The sequence below is a fragment of the Cherax quadricarinatus genome, chromosome 11, assembly GCF_038502225.1.
Source record: "Cherax quadricarinatus isolate ZL_2023a chromosome 11, ASM3850222v1, whole genome shotgun sequence".
Lineage (NCBI taxonomy): Eukaryota > Metazoa > Arthropoda > Malacostraca > Decapoda > Parastacidae > Cherax > Cherax quadricarinatus.
The window spans coordinates 2,383,083-2,404,832 of NC_091302.1; the positions used below are offsets into that span (position 1 = coordinate 2,383,083).

Here is a 21,750-nt window from a genome sequence, read left to right on the forward strand (position 1 = left end):
CATTGCAAACTGAATTGTTTGCAATCCTAATGGCGCTAAAGCTAACCTATGACACTGAGCTTGACTCTATCATCATTACTGATTCTATGTCATCATTGAAGGCTCTTGGCTCATATAATGACTCCAGCAACATGCTCATTGGGGAAGCCAGGTATAGATACTCACAAATTAGGGACAAAGGAATTAATGTACAATTGCTATGGATCCCATCACACATTGGATTACTCCTTCATGATAAAGTTGATATGTTAGCCAAGAAGAGTATCCAGAAGGAGAACGTAGAATATAACTTTGGTATAACTGTGTCTAGCATTAGGAATAATATTAGGAGAGAAGTAAATAATGAAAATGATTGCTATAGGAATGCAGTTAGAAGCCTGAGTAGATCTATAACCCACTATGATAACATGAACGTAGATAAGTATGTTTATGGAGCAACTTGCAATGTGAACAGACTGACTGATGTTGTAGTGGCCAGGTTTAGGCTTGGTTACAAGTACTTCTGGCAGTTTGGGAGACACACAGATGATGATCAAACTAAATGTAAATTATGTGATCAGGCATATGGTCACTCTCTTGAACACTATGTGCTTAATTGTCCACTTATTGAGGAATACAGAGACAGACAGTATAATAACCTATGTGACATGTCAAGACATCTTATTAATGAAAATAAGATACCAGATATACTAAGCAAATTTCCTAAATTTGCTTGTAACAGATAAGTGAACTATAGACATGTAGATATAAATCCATATGTATTCCTGTTAACCCTTTGGGGCCTAGTTCCTAGGCCTTTTGTGTATCCATATGCTCTCGCGCTACTGTCCACAGGATGGATATGGGGTGCACAATAAACTAGCCACTTCGGTGGCAAAATCTAAAAAAAAAAAAAAAATCACCTAGCAGTAAGTGGGTACCTGGGTGTGTCACCTTACACTTGGTTGTCCTTGTTCACCTAGCAGTAAGTGGGTACCTGGTTGTGTCACCTTACACTTGCTTGTTCTTGTTCACCTAGCAGTAAGTGGGTACCTGGGTGTGTCACCTTACACTTTCTTGTTCTTGTTCACCTAGCAGTAAGTGGGTACCTGGTTGTGTCACCTTACACTTTCTTGTTCTTGTTCACCTAGCAGTAAGTGGGTACCTGGTTGTGTCACCTTACACTTGCTTGTCCTTGTTCACCTAGCAGTAAGTGGGTACCTGGGTGTGTCACCTTACACTTTCTTGTTCTTGTTCACCTAGCAGTAAGTGGGTACCTGGTTGTGTCACCTTACACTTGCTTGTCCTTGTTCACCTAGCAGTAAGTGGGTACCTGGGTGTGTCACCTTACACTTTCTTGTTCTTGTTCACCTAGCAGTAAGTGGGTACCTGGGTGTGTCACTTTACACTTTCTTGTTCTTGTTCACCTAGCAGTAAGTGGGTACCTGGTTGTGTCACCTTACACTTGCTTGTCCTTGTTCACCTAGCAGTAAGTGGGTACCTGGGTGTGTCACCTTACACTTGCTTGTTCTTGTTCACCTAGCAGTAAGTGGGTACCAGGGTGTGTCACCTTACACCTGATTGTCCTTGTTCACCTAGCAGTAAGTGGGTACCTGGTTGTGTCACCTTACACTTGCTTGTTCTTGTTCACCTAGCAGTAAGTGGGTACCTGGTTGTGTCACCTTACACTTGCTTGTTCTTGTTCACCTAGCAGTAAGTGGGTACCTGGTTGTGTCACCTTACACTTGCTTGTTCTTGTTCACCTAGCAGTAAGTGGGTACCTGGTTGTCACCTTACACTTGCTTGTTCTTGTTCACTTAGCAGTAAGTGGGTACCTGGTTGTGTCACCTTACATTTGCTTGTTCTTGTTCACCTAGCAGTAAGTGGGTACCTGGTTGTGTCACCTTACACTTGCTTGTTCTTGTTTACCTAGCAGTAAGTGGGTACCTGGGTGTGTCACCTTACACTTGCTTGTTCTTGTTCACCTAGCAGTAAGTAGGTACCTGGGTGTGTCACCTTACACTTGCTTGTTCTTGTTCACCTAGCAGTAAGTGGGTACCTGGTTGTGTCACCTTACACTTGCTTGTTCTTGTTCACCTAGCAGTAAGTGGGTACCTGGGTGTGTCACCTTACACTTGCTTGTTCTTGTTCACCTAGCAGTAAGTGGGTACCTGGTTGTGTCACCTTACACTTGCTTGTTCTTGTTCACCTAGCAGTAAGTGGGTACCTGGTTGTGTCACCTTACACTTGCTTGTTCTTGTTCACCTAGCAGTAAGTAGGTACCTGGGTGTGTCACCTTACACTTGCTTGTTCTTGTTCACCTAGCAGTAAGTGGGTACCTGGTTGTCACCTTACACTTGCTTGTTCTTGTTCACCTAGCAGTAAGTGGGTACCTGGGTGTGTCACCTTACACTTGCTTGTTCTTGTTCACCTAGCAGTAAGTAGGTACCTGGGTGTGTCACCTTACACTTGCTTGTTCTTGTTCACCTAGCAGTAAGTGGGTACCTGGTTGTGTCACCTTACACTTGCTTGTTCTTGTTCACCTAGCAGTAAGTAGGTACCTGGGTGTGTCACCTTACACTTGCTTGTTCTTGTTCACCTAGCAGTAAGTAGGTACCTGGTTGTGTCACCTTACACTTGCTTGTTCTTGTTCACCTAGCAGTAAGTAGGTACCTGGGTGTGTCACCTTACACTTGCTTGTTCTTGTTCACCTAGCAGTAAGTAGGTACCTGGTTGTGTCACCTTACACTTGCTTGTTCTTGTTCACCTAGCAGTAAGTGGGTACCTGGGTGTGTCACCTTACACTTGCTTGTTCTTGTTCACCTAGCAGTAAGTAGGTACCTGGTTGTGTCACCTTACACTTGCTTGTTCTTGTTCACCTAGCAGTAAGTGGGTACCTGGGTGTGTCACCTTACACTTGCTTGTTCTTGTTCACCTAGCAGTAAGTAGGTACCTGGTTGTGTCACCTTACACTTGCTTGTTCTTGTTCACCTAGCAGTAAGTGGGTACCTGGGTGTGTCACCTTACACTTGCTTGTTCTTGTTCACCTAGCAGTAAGTAGGTACCTGGTTGTGTCACCTTACACTTGCTTGTTCTTGTTCACCTAGCAGTAAGTGGGTACCTGGGTGTGTCACCTTACACTTGCTTGTCCTTGTTCACCTAGCAGTGGGTACCTGGGTGTTAGTCATCTTACACTTGCACTGTTCACCTATCAGTAAGTAGGTGGGTGTTAATAGACTGGTGTGGGTGGCATCCTGGGGAACAAGATTTAAGGATCACAGCGGAAATAAGACAGACAATCCTCATTGACGCACTGACTTTCTTGAGTTATCCTGGGTGACCCTCAAGGGTTAAAAAAAATCCAAACAAAATCTTATCTTTTTCAGCTAGAATTGTTTTTTTTAGCTCAGTCATGGTTAAGAATGGAAATAAGTCACTTTGTCCGGGTTATCCTAGGTAATCTACACATATGCTATGTATGATAATTTATGTAACTCAACCATACCCCCGGCCGGGATTGAACCCGCGGTCATAGAATCTCAAAACTCCAGCCCGTCGCGCTAGCCACTAGACCAGCTAGCCACAATAAGATTCATCCAACTAGGTATATTTCTACACCATAGGAAAGTTAGCACAGGCACCTCTGTGACCACAAATGCAAGTTTTTACAGACGAATCTCCAGCTAGCGTGGCCGTGACGAACTCTAGCTCAAGTCCCTTCACTGCCGTGTCATTACGATTTCTTAAGTCAAGTCAATTTATGTAACTGTATGTCAGACTCTCACTATGTAAGAACGTTATGCACATAAGTAAGTTTATTCAGGTATACACAAATACAGTTACATAGAATTATCGTACATAGCAGCATATGTGTAGAGAACCTGGGATAATCCAAAAAAGTCAGACAGAGTGACTTATTAAAAGGCCCGAAGATCTGGAAGTCACTACCGGAACAAGTCAAGGATCCCCAGACAGCTTATAAATTTAGGACTTTGCTAAAAAATCATCTTATCTCACAATATTAACTAAATCAACCAAACATCTGCTAACTAGTTTTATTATGTGACCTCTAGGCTCTTAATTCTGCCAATTCATAAAACATCTTGTTTCTCAATATTAACCAAATATGCCAAAAACATCCGCTAATTAGTCTTATCTGGTTTTAATTAGTTACTATATATTAGGATTAGTTTGGCCGAAATGCCTTGGCATGATAGTGGTTATCTTGGTACTTAGCAAATCAAAATTGTAATTACACATTGTAACCTTTACAAAGAAATAAACTTTATTTATTTATTTAGTTACCTGAATAAACTTAATTATATACTTTAACTCTTACCCATCAAAACCTTTTAACCCAACAATAACAAAAATGCCAAGAGTCAATTATAATTGATTTAATCTCAAACTGGTCATAGCGTTATTAGAATGTACGCATAAAAAACTGCATATTTGCATATACGCAAGATTATATACATTAGTCATAAACGAGGACAATCTGTCAACATGAGTAAAAATTTGATATTAAATAAGAGTCGACGGTAATGTTGCAGATGATGATAAGTAGAGTGGACATACATGCTGCCTCAGTTCTTGTTGTTCACTTCTTCAGGTAAGTTTATCTAAGGTTTATTATATTCACTACATAAGTTTATTGTTATAATTCTTACATAGTAGCTTATGCGTATATTAACATTTTAGACTTCATACGTAATTTTAAACTTTTTCAACGGGGTTTTTATGTGGAATGTGCAGGACTTGTACACTGAAGAAGACATACAATGGCTTCTCTTCGTTTTGTGGTGATCCTGGGATCCACCAGAGAGGGAAGACTCGGGGAGAACGTCGCCAAGAATATTATCAAGTGTATTAAAGAGAGGAACCATCATGTCGAGTTTATTGGTAAGCATATTTACCTCACCAAGGTTAGGGGAGGGGGTGTCCTTGATGCTAGTGAAGGGCTCTTGTTTCAAGAAACTAGAGCTAGCCCTTCCTTGGATTAAACATGATTACCTCCCATTTTTCGCGCTGTATTATACTTACGAGTTTAGTGTTGTCCCATAAATATAACAATAACCATCAGTGTGTCACTGGTTGCAACTAGTATATCATTGATCTATTCTCATTTTTTCAAAGATAAAATAGTTTTTGTTTAGGTTCAAGGTAAGTGTATATATTTTTCAATATTCTCTTAGAGTAACTCGTATATTAACGTAGAATGAGCCTATATTTATTATAATATTAAGTTAAGAGACGGGAACTTAACGAAGGTTTCAGTCTGACCTGAACCAGCCAACTTTTACATTACTGATTTTTCTTAAGCGTTTAACTTGATAGTTATTTTGCCGATTATAATTGATCATGTTGCATATTTAATTGTTTCTGAAAATAATTTTTTTTCTAATGTGTATTACAACATTACAGTAATATGAAGTTCCGATATTAACTTCACACCCTCCGAACGATGGTTTTCTCCCTTACACTCTCCCTCATATCCCCTCCCTGTCTTATCTCCCTCACATCCCCTCCCTGTCTTATACTGACCCTCACATCCCCTCCTTGTCTTATACTGACCCTCACATCCCCTCCCTGTCTTATACTCTCCCTCACATCCCCTCCCTGTCTTATACTCTCCCTCACATCCCCTCCCTGTCTTATACTGACCCTCACATCCCCTCCCTGTCTTATACTGACCCTCACATCCCTTCCCTGCCTTATACTGACCCTCACATCCCCTCCCTGTCTTATACTGACCCTCACATCCCCTCCCTGTCTTATACTCTCCCTCACATCCTCTCCCTGTCTTATACTCTCCCTCACATCCTCTCCCTGTCTTATACTGACCCTCACATCCCCTCCCTGTCTTATACTCTCCCTCATCCTCTCCCTGTCTTATACTCTCCCTCACATCATCTCCCTGTCTTATACTCTCCCTCACATCGTCTCCCTGTCTTATACTCTCCCTCACATCATCTCCCTGTCTTATACTCTCCCTCACATCATCTCCCTGTCTTATACTCTCCCTCACATCCTCTCCCTGTCTTATACTCTCCCTCACATCTCCCTGTCTTATACTCTCCCTCACATCTCTCCCTGTCTTATACTCTCCCTCACATCCTCTCCCTGTCTTATACTGACCCTCACATCTTCTCCCTGTATTATACTCTCCCTCACATCCTCTCCCTGTCTCCCTCACATCATCTCCCTGTCTTATACTCTCCCTCACACTTATACTCTCCCTCACATCATCTCCCTGTCTTATACTCTCCCTCACATCCTCTCCCTGTCTTATACTGACCCTCACATCTTCTCCCTGTCTTATACTCTCCCTCACATCATCTCCCTGTCTTATACTCTCCCTCACATCGTCTCCCTGTCTTATACTCTCCCTCACATCATCTCCCTGTCTTATACTCTCCCTCACATCATCTCCCTGTCTTATACTCTCCCTCACATCCTCTCCCTGTCTTATACTCTCCCTCACATCTCCCTGTCTTATACTCTCCCTCACATCATCTCCCTGTCTTATACTCTCCCTCACATCCTCTCCCTGTCTTATACTGACCCTCACATCTTCTCCCTGTCTTATACTCTCCCTCACATCCTCTCCCTGTCTTATACTCTCCCTCACATCATCTCCCTGTCTTATACTCTCCCTCACATCCTCTCCCTGTCTTATACTCTCCCTCACATCATCTCCCTGTCTTATACTCTCCCTCACATCCTCTCCCTGTCTTATACTGACCCTCACATCTTCTCCCTGTCTTATACTCTCCCTCACATCCTCTCCCTGTCTTATACTCTCCCTCACATCATCTCCCTGTCTTATACTCTCCCTCACATCGTCTCCCTGTCTTATACTCTCCCTCACATCATCTCCCTGTCTTATACTCTCCCTCACATCGTCTCCCTGTCTTATACTCTCCCTCACATCGTCTCCCTGTCTTATACTCTCCCTCACATCCTCTCCCTGTCTTATACTCTCCCTCACATCCTCTCCCTGTCTTATACTCTCCCTCACATCCTCTCCCTGTCTTATACTCTCCCTCACATCGTCTCCCTGTCTTATACTCTCCCTCACATCCTCTCCCTGTCTTATACTGACCCTCACATCTTCTCCCTGTCTTATACTCTCCCTCACATCCTCTCCCTGTCTTATACTCTCCCTCACATCATCTCCCTGTCTTATACTCTCCCTCACATCGTCTCCCTGTCTTATACTATCCCTCACATCATCTCCCTGTCTTATACTCTCCCTCACATCCTCTCCCTGTCTTATACTGACCCTCACATCTTCTCCCTGTCTTATACTCTCCCTCACATCCTCTCCCTGTCTTATACTCTCCCTCACATCATCTCCCTGTCTTATACTCTCCCTCACATCGTCTCCCTGTCTTATACTCTCCCTCACATCATCTCCCTGTCTTATACTCTCCCTCACATCGTCTCCCTGTCTTATACTCTCCCTCACATCGTCTCCCTGTCTTATACTCTCCCTCACATCCTCTCCCTGTCTTATACTCTCCCTCACCTGGAGTTTACCTGGAGAGAGTTCCGGGGGTCAACGCCCCCGCAGCCCGGTCTGAGACCAGGCCTCCTGGTGGATCAGAGCCTGATCAACCAGGCTGTTGCTGCTGGCTGCACGCAAACCAACATACGAGCCACAGCCCGGCTGATCCGGAACTGACTTTAGGTGCTTGTCCAGTGCCAGCTTGAAGACTGCCAGGGGTCTGTTGGTAATCCCCCTTATGTGTGCTGGGAGGCAGTTGAACAGTCTCGGGCCCCTGACACTTATTGTATGGTCTCTTAACGTGCTAGTGACACCCCTGCTTTACATTGGGGGGATGGTGCATCGTCTGCCAAGTCTTTTGCTTTCGTAGTGGGTGATTTTCGTGTGCAAGTTCGGTACTAGTCCCTCTAGGATTTTCCAGGTGTATATAATCATGTATCTCTCCCTCCTGCGTTCCAGGGAATACAGGTTTAGGAACCTCAAGCGCTCCCAATAATTGAGGTGTTTTATCTCCGTTATGCGCGCCGTGAAAGTTCTCTGTACATTTTCTAGGTCGGCAATTTCACCTGCCTTGAAAGGTGCTGTTAGTGTGCAGCAATATTCCAGCCTAGATAGAACAAGTGACCTGAAGAGTGTCATCATGGGCTTGGCCTCCCTAGTTTTGAAGGTTCTCATTATCCATCCTGTCATTTTTCTAGCAGATGCGATTGATACAGTGTTATGGTCCTTGAAGGTGAGATCCTCCGACATGATCACTCCCAGGTCTTTGACGTTGGTGTTTCGCTCTATTTTGTGGCCAGAATTTGTTTTGTACTCTGATGAAGATTTAATTTCCTCATGTTTACCATATCTGAGTAATTGAAATTTCTCATCGTCTCCCTGTCTTATACTCTCCCTCACATCCTCTCCCTGTCTTATACTCTCCCTCACATCGTCTCCCTGTCTTATACTCTCCCTCACATCGTCTCCCTGTCTTATACTCTCCCTCACATCCTCTCCCTGTCTTATACTCTCCCTCACATCGTCTCCCTGTTATACTCTCCCTCACATCCTCTCCCTGTCTTATACTCTCCCTCACATCCTCTCCCTGTCTTATACTCTCCCTCACATCGTCTCCCTGTCTTATACTCTCCCTCACATCGTCTCCCTGTCTTATACTGTCCCTCACATCGTCTCCCTGTCTTATACTCTCCCTCACATCGTCTCCCTGTCTTATACTCTCCCTCACATCCTCTCCCTGTCTTATACTCTCCCTCACATCCTCTCCCTGTCTTATACTCTCCCTCACATCCTCTCCCTGTCTTATACTCTCCCTCACATCGTCTCCCTGTCTTATACTGTCCCTCACATCGTCTCCCTGTCTTATACTCTCCCTCACCGTCTCCCTGTCTTATACTCTCCCTCACATCCTCTCCCTGTCTTATACTCTCCCTCACATCCTCTCCCTGTCTTATACTCTCCCTCACATCCTCTCCCTGTCTTATACTCTCCCTCACATCCTCTCCCTGTCTTATACTCTCCCTCACATCCTCTCCCTGTCTTATACTCTCCCTCACATCCTCTCCCTGTCTTATACTCTCCCTCACATCCTCTCCCTGTCTTATACTATCCCTCACATCCTCTCCCTGTCTTATACTCTCCCTCACGTCCTCTCCCTGTCTTATACTCTCCCTCACATCCTCTCCCTGTCTTATACTCTCCCTCACATCCTCTCCCTGTCTTATACTCTCCCTCACATCCTCTCCCTGTCTTATACTCTCCCTCACATCCTCTCCCTGTCTTATACTCTCCCTCACATCTTCCTGTCTTATACTCTCCCTCACATCCTCTCCCTGTCTTATACTCTCCCTCACATCCTCTCCCTGTCTTATACTCTCCCTCACATCCTCTCCCTGTCTTATACTCTCCCTTACATCCTCTCCCTGCTTTACACTCTCCCTCACATCTTCCTCTCCCTGCCTTCACTCTCCACCCTACCTTATAACCCTTACTACAATATTTGACGATACCCTCGTCACCGTACTTTTTTAAGTCTCCCAGCTCAGGCTGACAGATCAACACTACGAGCTACATTCTGAGTGTTGGGATATGGTAGGGGAAACCGCTGTTGTTACCACTGTGCAACTATAATAATAATCATCATCATCTTTATTTACTACATGTACAAGGTATACAGACCATAGCTGACATTAGTGACACTACTGCATGAAAGCCCATTGTTATGCAGAGCATTTCGGGCAAATTAGGTCAGTTTGTCCAAGAATGCGACCCAAACCAGTCCACTAACACCCAGGTACCCATTTTATACTGATGGGTGAACAGGGACAGCAGGTGGTGTCTTATGGAAACACGTCCCAATGTTTTCCAGCCGTACCGATTTTTTTTAGATTTTGCCACCGAAGTGGCTAGTTTATTGTGCACCCCATATCCATCCTGTGGACGGTAGCGCGAGAGCATGTGGATACACAAAAGGCCTAGGAACTAGGCCCCAAAGGGTTAACAGGAACACATATGGATTTATATCTACATATCTATAGTTCACTTATCTGTTACAAGCAAATTTAGGAAATTTGCTTAGTATATCTGGTATCTTATTTTCATTAATAAGATATCTTGACATGTCACATAGGTTATTATACTGTCTGTCTCTGTATTCCTCAATAAGTGGACAATTAAGCACATAGTGTTCAAGAGAGTGACCATATGCCTGATCACATAATTTACATTTAGTTTGATCATCATCTGTGTGTCTCCCAAACTGCCAGAAGTACTTATAACCAAGCCTAAGCCTGGCCACTACAACATCAGTCAGTCTGTTCACATTGCAAGTTGCTCCATAAACATACTTATCTACGTTCATGTTATCATAGTGGGTTATAGATCTACTCAGGCTTCTAACTGCATTCCTATAACAATCATCTTCATTATTTACTTCTCTCCTAATATTATTCCTAATGCTAGACACAGTTATACCAAAGTTATATTCTACGTTCTCCTTATGGATACTCTTCTTGGCTAACATATCAACTTTATCATGAAGGAGTAATCCAATGTGTGATGGGGATTCGATAAGATAAGATTTTGTTCGGATTTTTAACCCAGGAGGGTTAGCCACCCAGGATAACCCAAGAAAGTCAGTGCGTCATCGAGGACTGTCTAACTTATTTCCATTGGGGTCCTTAATCTTGTCCCCCAGGATGCGACCCACACCAGTCGACTAACACCCAGGTACCTATTTGCTGCTAGGTGAACAGGACAACAGGTGTAAGGAAACGTGTCGAAATGTTTCCACCCGCCGGGAATCGAACCCGGGGCCTCCGTGTGTGAAGCAGGAGCTTTAGCCACCAGGCCACCGGTCCCCCCCCCACCACACTCCGGTCCTCAGTGTGTGAGCTGTGTGCTAGTGATCGAGAATAGTTGCAGCACACTGCTGATGTATCCAGCTTTGTTACAGACTTAACAAGGACTTCCTTTCCACCAGTAACCTCATCCCTTCCATTGACCTCCCCATTTTTCCCATCAACCTCCCTAGCCTTCTCATTACCCTCCCCACCTTATCAATCTCCCCAGCCTTCTCATCACCCTCCCCAGCCTTCTCAGCAACCTCCCCACCCTTCTCATCACCCTCCCCACCCTTCTCATCACCCTCCCCAGCCTTCTCATCAACCTCCCCAGCCTTCTCATCACCCTCCCCAGCCTTCTCATCACCCTCCCCAGCCTTCTCATCACCCTCCCCAGCCTTCTCATAACCCTCCCCAGCCTTCTCATCACCCTCCCCAGCCTTCTCATCAACCTCCCCATCATTCTCATCAACCTCCCCAGCCTTCTCATCAACCTCCCCAGCCTTCTCATCACCCTCCCCAGCCTTCTCATCACCCTCCCTAGCCTTCTCATCAACCTCCCCAGCCTTCTCATCAACCTCCCCAGCCTTCTCATCACTCTCCCCAGCCTTATCATCAACCTCCCCAGCCTTCTCATCAACCTCCCCAGCCTTCTCATCAACCTCCCCAGCCTTTTCATCAACCTCCCCAGCCTTCTCATCAACCTCCCCAGCCTTCTCATCAACCTCCCTAGCCTTCTCATCAACCTCCCCAGCCTTCTCATCAACCTCCCCAGCCTTCTCATCAACCTCCCCAGCCTTCTCATCACCCTCCCCAGCCTTCTCATCAACCTCCCCAGCATTCTCATCAACCTCCCCAGCTTTCTAATCACCCTCCCCAGCCTTCTCATCACCCTCCCCCGCCTGCTCATCAACCTCCCCAGCCTTCTCATCACCCTCCCAGCCTTCTCATCACCCTCCCCAGCCTTCTCATCACCCTCCCCAGCCTTCTCATCAACCTCCCCAGCCTTCTCATCAACCTCCCCACCCTTCTCATCAACCTCCCTAGCCTTCTCATCGACCTCCCCATCCTTCTCGTCAACCTCCCCAGCCTTCTCATTACCCTCCCCAGTCTTCTCATTACCCTCCCCAGCCTTCTCATTACCCTCCCCAGCCTTCTCATCAACCTCCCCAGCCTTCTCCTCACCCTCCCCAGCCTTCTCATCAACCTCCCCAGCATTCTCATCAACCTCCCCAGCTTTCTAATCACCCTCCCCAGCCTTCTCATCACCCTCCCCAGCCTTCTCATCACCCTCCCCAGCCTACTCATCACCCTCCCAGCCTTCTCATCACCCTCCCCAGCCTTCTCATCACCCTCCCCAGCCTTCTCATCAACCTCCCCAGCCTTCTCATCAACCTCCCCACCCTTCTCATCAACCTCCCCAGCCTTCTCATCAACCTCCCCAGCCTTCTCATCAACCTCCCCAGCCTTCTCATCACCCTCCCCAGCCTTCTCATCACCCTCCCCAGCCTTCTCATTACCCTCCCCAGACTTCTCATTACCCTCCCCAGCCTTCTCATTACTCTCCCCAGCCTTCTCATCAACCTCCCCAGCATTCTCATCAACCTCCCCAGCCTTCTCATCAACCTCCCCAGCCTTCTCATCACCCTCCCCAGCCTTCTCATCACCCTCCCTAGCCTTCTCATCAACCTCCCCAGCCTTCTCATCAACCTCTCCAGCCTTCTCATCACTCTCCCCAGCCTTATCATCAACCTCCCCAGCCTTATCATCAACCTCCCCAGCCTTCTCATCAACCTCCCCAGCCTTCTCATCACCCTCCCCAGCCTTCTCATCACCCTCCCCAGCCTTCTCATCACCCTCCCCAGCCTTCTCATCACCCTCCCCAGCCTTCTCATCACCCTCCCCAGCCTTCTCATCAACCTCCCCAGCATTCTCATCAACCTCCCCAGCCTTCTCATCAACCTCCCCAGCCTTCTCATCACCCTCCCCAGCCTTCTCATCACCCTCCCTAGCCTTCTCATCAACCTCCCCATCCTTCTCATCAACCTCTCCAGCCTTCTCATCACTCTCCCCAGCCTTATCATCAACCTCCCCAGCCTTCTCATCAACCTCCCCAGCCTTCTCATCAACCTCCCCAGCCTTTTCATCAACCTCCCCAGCCTTCTCATCAACCTCCCCACCCTTCTCATCAACCTCCCCAGCCTTCTCATCACCCTCCCCAGCCTTCTCATCAACCTCCCCAGCATTCTCATCAACCTCCCCAGCTTTCTAATCACCCTCCCCAGCCTTCTCATCACCCTCCCCAGCCTTCTCATCACCCTCCCCAGCCTTCTCATCACCCTCCCAGCCTTCTCATCACCCTCCCCAGCCTTCTCATCACCCTCCCCAGCCTTCTCATCAACCTCCCCAGCCTTCTCATCAACCTCCCCACCCTTCTCATCAACCTCCCCAGCCTTCTCATCAATCTCCCCAGCCTTCTCATCAACCTCCCCAGCCTTCTCATCACCCTCCCCAGCCTTCTCATCAACCTCCCCAGCCTTCTCATCAACCTCCCCAGCCTTCTCATCAACCTCCCCAGCCTTCTCATCAACCTCCCCAGCCTTCTCATCACCCTCCCCAGCCTTCTCATCAACCTCCCCAGCCTTCTCATCACCCTCCCCAGCCTTCTCATCAACCTCCCCAGCCTTCTCATCAATCTCCCCAGCCTTCTCATCAACCTCCCCAGCCTTCTCATCAACCTCCCCAGCCTTCTCATCAACCTCTCCAGCCTTCTCATCACTCTCCCCAGCCTTATCATCAACCTCCCCAGCCTTATCATCAACCTCCCCAGCCTTCTCATCAACCTCCCCAGCCTTCTCATCACCCTCCCCAGCCTTCTCATCACCCTCCCCAGCCTTCTCATCAACCACCCCAGCCATCTCATCACCCTCCCCAGCCTTCTCATCACCCTCCCCAGCCTTCTCATCAACCTCCCCAGCATTCTCATCAACCTCCCCCGCCATCTCATCAACCTCCCCAGCCTTCTCATCAACCTCCCCAGCCTTCTCATCACCCTCCCCAGCCTTCTCATCAACCTCCCCATCCTTCTCATCACCCTCTCCAGCCTTCTCATCACTCTCCCCAGCCTTATCATCAACCTCCCCAGCCTTCTCATCAACCTCCCCATCCTTCTCATCAACCTCCCCAGCCTTTTCATCAACCTCCCCAGCCTTCTCATCAACCTCCCCACCCTTCTCATCAACCTCCCCAGCCTTCTCATCACCCTCCCCAGCCTTCTCATCAACCTCCCCAGCATTCTCATCAACCTCCCCAGCCTTCTAATCACACTCCCCAGCCTTCTCATCAAACTCCCCAGCCTTCTCATCACCCTCCCCAGCCTTCTCATCACCCTCCCAGCCTTCTCATCACCCTCCCCAGCCTTCTCATCACCCTCCCCAGCCTTCTCATCAACCTCCCCAGCCTTCTCATCAACCTCCCCCCCCTTCGCATCAACCTCCCCAGCCTTCTCATCAATCTCCCCAGCCTTCTCATCAACCTCCCCAGCCTTCTCATCACCCTCCCCAGCCTTCTCATCAACCTCCCCAGCCTTCTCATCAACCTCCCCAGCCTTCTCATCAATCTCCCCAGCCTTCTCATCAACCTCCCCAGCCTTCTCATCACCCTCCCCAGCCTTCTCATCAACCTCCCCAGCCTTCTCATCACCCTCCCCAGCCTTCTCATCAACCTCCCCAGCCTTCTCATCAACCTCCCCAGCCTTCTCATCAATCTCCCCAGCCTTCTCATCAACCTCCCCAGCCTTCTCATCAACCTCCCCAGCCTTCTCATAGACCTCTCCCTGACTTCATGAGAGGGAAGCACAAATATATAATCATCACGGAGAACATGGCAGCGGCACACTACTGATGTATCCAGTTTTACTAAATAAAAACAACGTTAGTGCCACCTTTGAGGTGTTGATATGTGACGCTCATACTAACACCATTGAACATGCAGCTGCCTCTCAATATCTGTGTTCATCACGAGCGTTAAACTAAGTTTAATAAAAGAGAATATAACGTTGGCGACAGTAGTAGTAGTGAGGTGATCAGTCCCTCAGTCTTGGTAGGACTGAATATATCGTCACACAACTAAAGTATTTCCGGTTAGAACATGAGGCATCATGCTGGAGAGATCAGCTGCGCCCACCCTATAATTCTGCTAGTCATCCTGAGATGCAAAATGCTTCTTCCCTCCTCCCCCCCCCATCCTCTCTCTTCTCTCCTGCTAATATATACGGGTAAAACCACAAGGTCGCAAACCGAGAGGTATGTATATCAGTGGTAAAATATATCGACTATTATGGCCTGGTGGCTAAAGCTCCCGCTTCACACACGGAGGGCCCAGGTTCGATTCCCGGCGGGTGGAAACATTTCACGCTTTTCCTTACATATGTTGTCCTGTTCACCTAGCAGCAAGTAGGTACCTGGGTGTGGGTCGCATCCTGGGGGACAAGATTAAGGACCCCAATAGAAATAAGTTGACAGTCCTGGATGACGCGCTGACTTTCTTGGGTTATTCTGTGGCTAACCCTCCGGGGTTAAAAATCCGAACGAAATCTTATCTTATAGCATTTTATTGAGAATAAACAGGCACAATACTTTGACTGGAACAATACACAAATAACTCGTGGATTATTATTTGTGTATTTCGTTAAAAAGACGTTTCCACCGATTCACCCTAGTAGACGAAACGTCTCGATAAAGTGTCATAAACCGTATATTGTCTTTCTAAACCAATTTGTCGGTATCTATTATAAAACGCTGTGTTAACTTTAGTCCCTCATTTTTTAGGTATTAAAATATTTTTGAATGGCAGTGGGCAGGGGATATGTAACTTTTTAATGATTACGTTTTAAAGATAGGCTTAACCCTGATGGAAATAACAAGGTCCCCAGTGGAAATAAGTCACTCTGACCTTTTTTGGGGGGGTTACCCTAGGTATTTTATACTGTATGATGATTGTATTTAAGTATACCTGTGCCTAAATAAACTTGTTTAAGCAACCAATCACAAGGTCAACTCTGTGCCAGCCAGTCCAACCAGGTGCCCGTAGTTCTGCAAGTCATGTTGGCTGTCTCCTGTGTTCAGACAGCAAACCATTGTCATATACGCGCCTGGTAGGCTCTTGATTCAAGGAACTGGACCAATCCTTCCCTTCCTTGGATCGAACCTGGTCGCCTCCCGTTCCCTAGGAGCTGTTTATGCCTTTCCCTCAAGAGAAGCACCTTAACGACTGTGAGGGCATAAGTAAGTTTATTTAGGTACAAGTGCACATACAACAGTTATTATACATACAGGAGAGTTTCAATTTGAGAAAGACCTACCTGGTGCAGTGTTCCTCCCTTATGTGTATATTACCCAGGATAACTAAAAAAACTCAGTGATTTATTTTCATTAATAATATAATAATTATTATTTCTACAAATACATATACAAGGTATACAGACCATAGCTGGTATACTACTATATAGAAAGCCGCTTATGCAGAGCATTTCGGGCAAATTAGGTTAGTTTTGTCCCAGGATGCGACCCAGACCAGTCGATTAACACCCAGGTACCCATTTTACTGCTGGGGAACACACACAACCGGTGTACAGTAAGACGCCCAATGTTTCTACCCTCGCTGGGAATCGAACCCGGACATCGCCCTGTGACGCGAGAGCTTTAGCCACCAGGCCACGGGGGCACTGCCATTGGAATCCTTTTACTTATTTCCTTTGGGCTCTTGATCATAGGAGCTGGGCTTGTATTGAGCTTAAATGGAATACATTCCCAAGGGGTTACATGGTCCCTTCGGGTTCAGCGCTTCTCCCAAACTAAAATAATATCACATAAAAAAGTAATCGCCTCACAACGGAAAAAGTTGTGACGAAACCATCCTGTGATGGGTGGCCTGGTCGCCAAAGCTCTCGCTTCGCACGGTGATTCCGGGTTCGATTCCCGGCAAGGTTGCAAACATTGGACGAGTTTCCTTACCCCGTGCAATTACACTGTTTTATAATCTGCATGAACTGTATCACTGTAGACAACAAGAGCATTTCACCCCTCCATGGAATATGTGTTCATTTTATATCACATACCTGCAAGTCCCTCCCAATCACTTGTTAAAGCAACTGCTCAAGAAGAAATTTCTCGCCTAGCTGGTAGTAATAAGTTACCACAAGTTATGTACAGTGATGGATATAAACAGGAGTCTTCTGGCAGGGCTGCATCTGCTCTCGTTGCCGCCTCCATAGTTAAGAACGATAATAAATTTGTTAAGTTAGGCATAAGAATTAACAACTGGGCGTCTACACTGCAAACTGAATTGTTTGCTATCCTAATGGCGCTAAAGCTAACTTATGACACTGAGCTTGACTCCATCATCATTATTGATTCTATGTCATCACTAAGAAGCAAGATCACCACCCATCTAGAAACCCATCAGTTACACAACCCAGGGCAACATGGGTTTAGAACAGGTCGCTCCTGTCTGTCTCAACTACTGGATCACTACGACAAGGTCCTAAATGCACTAGAAGACAAAAAGAATGCAGATGTAATATATACAGACTTTGCAAAAGCCTTCGACAAGTGTGACCATGGCGTAATAGCGCACAAAATGCGCGCTAAAGGAATAACAGGAAAAGTCGGTCGATGGATCTATAATTTCCTCACTAACAGAACACAGAGAGTAGTCGTCAACAGAGTAAAGTCCGAGGCAGCTACGGTGAAAAGCTCTGTCCCACAAGGCACAGTACTAGCTCCCATCTTGTTCCTCATCCTCATATCCGACATAGACAAGGATGTCAGCCACAGCACCGTGTCTTCCTTTGCAGATGACACCCGAATCTGCATGACAGTGTCTTCCATTGCAGACACTGAAAGGCTCCAGGCGGACATCAACCAAATCTTTCAGTGGGCTGCAGAAAACAATATGAAGTTCAACGATGAGAAATTTCAATTACTCAGATATGGTAAACATGAGGAAATTAAATCTTCATCAGAGTACAAAACAAATTCTGGCCACAAAATAGAGCGAAACACCAACGTCAAAGACCTAGGAGTGATTATGTCGGAGGATCTCACCTTCAAGGACCATAACATTGTATCAATCGCATCTGCTAGAAAAATGACAGGATGGATAATGAGAACCTTCAAAACTAGGGAGGCCAAGCCCATGATGACACTCTTCAGGTCACTTGTTCTATCTAGGCTGGAATATTGCTGCACTCTAACAGCACCTTTCAAGGCAGGTGAAATTGCCGACCTAGAAAATGTACAGAGAACTTTCACGGCGCGCATAACGGAGATAAAACACCTCAATTACTGGGAGCGCTTGAGGTTTCTAAACCTGTATTCCCTGGAACGCAGGAGGGAGAGATACATGATTATATACACCTGGAAAATCCTAGAGGGACTAGTACCAAACTTGCACACGAAAATCACTCACTACGAAAGCAAAAGACTTGGCAGACGATGCACCATCCCCCCAATGAAAAGCAGGGGTGTCACTAGCACGTTAAGAGACCATACAATAAGTGTCAGGGGCCCGAGACTGTTCAACTGCCTCCCAGCACACATAAGGGGGATTACCAACAGACCCCTGGCAGTCTTCAAGCTGGCACTGGACAAGCAACTAAAGTCAGTTCCTGATCAGCCGGGCTGTGGCTCGTACGTTGGTTTGCGTGCAGCCAGCAGCAACAGCCTGGTTGATCAGGCGCTGATCCACCAGGAGGCCTGGTCACAGACCGGGCCGCGGGGGCGTTGACCCCCGAAACTCTCTCCAGGTAAACTCCAGGTAAACTGAAGGCTCTTGACTCGTATAATGACTCCAACAACATGCTCATTGGAGAAGCCAGGTATAGATACTCAAAAATCCGGGACAAAGGAATTAATGTACAATCGCTATGGATCCCATCACACATTGGATTACTCCTTCATGATAAAGTTGATATGTTAGCCAAGAAGAGTACCTAGAAGGAGAATGTAGAATATAACTTTAGTATATCTGTGTCTAGCATTAGAAATAATATTAGGAGAGAAGTAAATAATGAAAAGAATGTTATAGGAATGCAGTTAGAAGCCTGAGTAGATCTATAACCCACTATGATAACATGAACGTAGATAAGTATGTTTATGGAGCAACTTGCAATGTGAACACTGACTGATGTTGTAGTGGCCAGGCTTAGGCTTGGTTACAAGTAGTGACTGATGTTGTAGTGGCCAGACTTAGGCTTGGTTACAAGTACTGACTGATGTTGTAGTGGCCAGACTTAGGCTTGGTTATAAGTACTGACTGATGTTGTAGTGGCCAGACTTAGGCTTGGTTACAAGTACTGACTGATGTTGTAGTGGCCAGACTTGGGCTTGGTTATAAGTACTGACTGATGTTGTAGTGGCCAGACTTAGGCTTGGTTACAAGTACTGACTGATGTTGTAGTGGCCAGACTTAGGGAGCGCTCAGGTGTAACATATCGACTTCTTTATTTTTCAACCGATTACGTTCATTTTTGGTGTACTATTAGAAGCTTATATCAAATATCCTGTGCTGAAGTTTCAATCATATCGGCCAAAAAGGAAATGAAATATGCAAAATTTACGAAAAATTGCATTTGGCAGGGGAGTCCTTCTCAGTGGTACTTGGAAAAGTGGTTTTGACACTTGCTGCTGATAGAACACCTCTAATTCCATCACTGTAAGTGTACCTATTCTAAAATAAACCTTATCTTCATGCTAAAAAAAAAATAAGTTTCATAACTTTTTTGACATATTGGAAGATGTCGGTCTTGTTGCCCACATAAATCTAAAAATATTTGGGATAGTTCAGAAAGGTACACTCCACCTTGTAAAGCAATCATTCTCCTATGTTTGTTGTGAAAATCAAGTCAATTCAATCATAAATAAAGATGGATTGCCCCTAAATAGGTAAATAAGTTACTTTCGAGATATAGGCCGAAGCGCGCGGCACCCCAGCTGCCCGGGAAAGAATTTTTTTCCCCGAAAAATTCGCTTTATTTTACACTTTTTGCGTGACCTACGAGTGTTTATTACAGTTAACCATTGTAAATTCGTTTTCTCTCATCACTTGTAAGAGATAACGAAACTTCAGGGGATACACCGATAGAAATTTTTCCCTCTTGGGCATCATATTATGCTATATATTATTTTTTACGGTGTGCTTTTTATGTTTATATGCTATTATTATATTGCATTATGTCATAATAGATCAATTGTGATAGATAAATAAGCCTTATAATTGATATTAGCGTGGGTATGGAATATTTATGGAATATTTTGTTGGCTGGAGGTGTCGGCCATTTTGGGTACTATATCCAGGGTACCTGACTGGTTACTTGACCATATTAGCTCCGCCCGCTCGGGCATGATCTCGGACAGTGAATTTGTATTATATTAGACATAAAGATATAAGAAAACGATAAAAATAACAAGGGGAAAAACGTAAACAAAGCCGCGTCAGCGCTGTCACCATGCCTGTTATAAATGGCTGTAATTCCTTTTAGAAACATCGTACAAGGATAATAATTATACCAGAGTGTAGCCAGAAAGTTCAGCTATTTTTTGGTAACAATAACTCCATTTTCATATTTTTTCGAATTGTTTTTTGCTCCGCGCGCGTGAACCTGAGCGCTCCCTTTTTAATAAGGCTTGGTTATAAGTACTGACTGATGTTGTAGTGGCCAGACTTAGGCTTGGTTACAAGTACTGACTGATGTTGTAGTGGCCAGACTTAGGCTTGGCCACAAAATAGAGCGAAACACCAACGTCAAAGACCTGGGAGTGATCATGTCGGAGGATCTCACCTTCAAGGACCATAACATTGTATCAATCGCATATGCTAGAAAAATGACAGGATGGATAATGAGAACCTTCAAAACTAGGAAGGCCAAGCCCATGATGACACTCTTCAGGTCACTTGTTCTATCTAGGCTGGAATATTGCTGCACACTAACAGCACCTTTCAAGGCAGGTGAAATTGCTGACCTAGAAAATGTACAGAGAACCTTCACGGCGCGCATAACGGAGATAAAACACCTCAATTACTGGGAGCGCTTGAGGTTTCTGAACCTGTATTCCCTGGAACGCAGGCGGGAGAGATACATGATTATATACACCTGGAAAATCCTAGAGGGACTAGTACCGAACTTGCACACGAAAATCACTCACTACGAAAGCAAAAGACTTGGCAGACGATGCAACATCCCCCCAATGAAAAGCAGGGGTGTCACTAGCACGTTAAGAGACCATACAATAAGTGTCAGGGGCCCGAGACTGTTCAACTGCCTGTGGCTTAGCACTTCTTTTTGATAATAATAATAATAATAATAATAATAATAATAATAATAATAATAATAATAATAATAATAATAATGTTCAACTGCCTCCCAGCATACATAAGGGGGATAACCAACAGACCCCTGGCAGTCTTCAAGCTGGCACTGGACAAGCACCTAAAGTCGGTTCCTGACCAGCCGGGCTGTGGCTCGTACGTTGGTTTGCGTGCAGCCAGCAGCAACAGCCTGGTTGATCAGGCTCTGATCCACCAGGAGGCCTGGTCACAGACTGGGCCACAGGGGCGTTGACCCCCGGAACTCTCTCCAGGTAAACTCCAGGTTGGTTACAAGTACTGACATGTTGTAGTGGCCAGACTTAGGCTTGGTTATAAGTACTGACTGATGTTGTAGTGGCCAGACTTAGGCTTGGTTATAAGTACTGACTGATGTTGTAGTGGCCAGACTAAGGCTTGGTTAAAAGTACTGACTGATGTTGTAGTGGCCAGACTTAGGCTTGGTTACAAGTACTGACTGATGTTGTAGTGGCCAGACTTAGGCTTGGTTACAAGTACTGACTGATGTTGTAGTGGCCAGACTTAGGCTTGGTT

At 45.9% G+C, this 21,750-nt stretch overlaps 1 protein-coding gene across 2 annotated transcripts in view; it reads left to right on the top strand.

The window, feature by feature from the left end:
* The first annotated feature begins 4,500 nt into the window (after nucleotides 1-4,500).
* LOC128687673 (NADH:(hydroxy)cinnamate reductase subunit CrdA) overlaps nucleotides 4,501-21,750 on the top strand; it is a 45,665-nt gene continuing 28,415 nt past the window's right edge. Inside the window, exons 1-2 of one of the 2 annotated variants that reach the window (XM_053775258.2) lie at nucleotides 4,501-4,591; nucleotides 4,735-4,881. In XM_053775258.2, the coding sequence (XP_053631233.1) occupies nucleotides 4,761-4,881 (121 nt within the window). In that variant the 5' untranslated portion in view covers nucleotides 4,501-4,591; nucleotides 4,735-4,760. The remainder of the gene's footprint in view (nucleotides 4,592-4,734; nucleotides 4,882-21,750) is intronic. The other variant, XM_053775259.2, reaches the window with a different exon arrangement.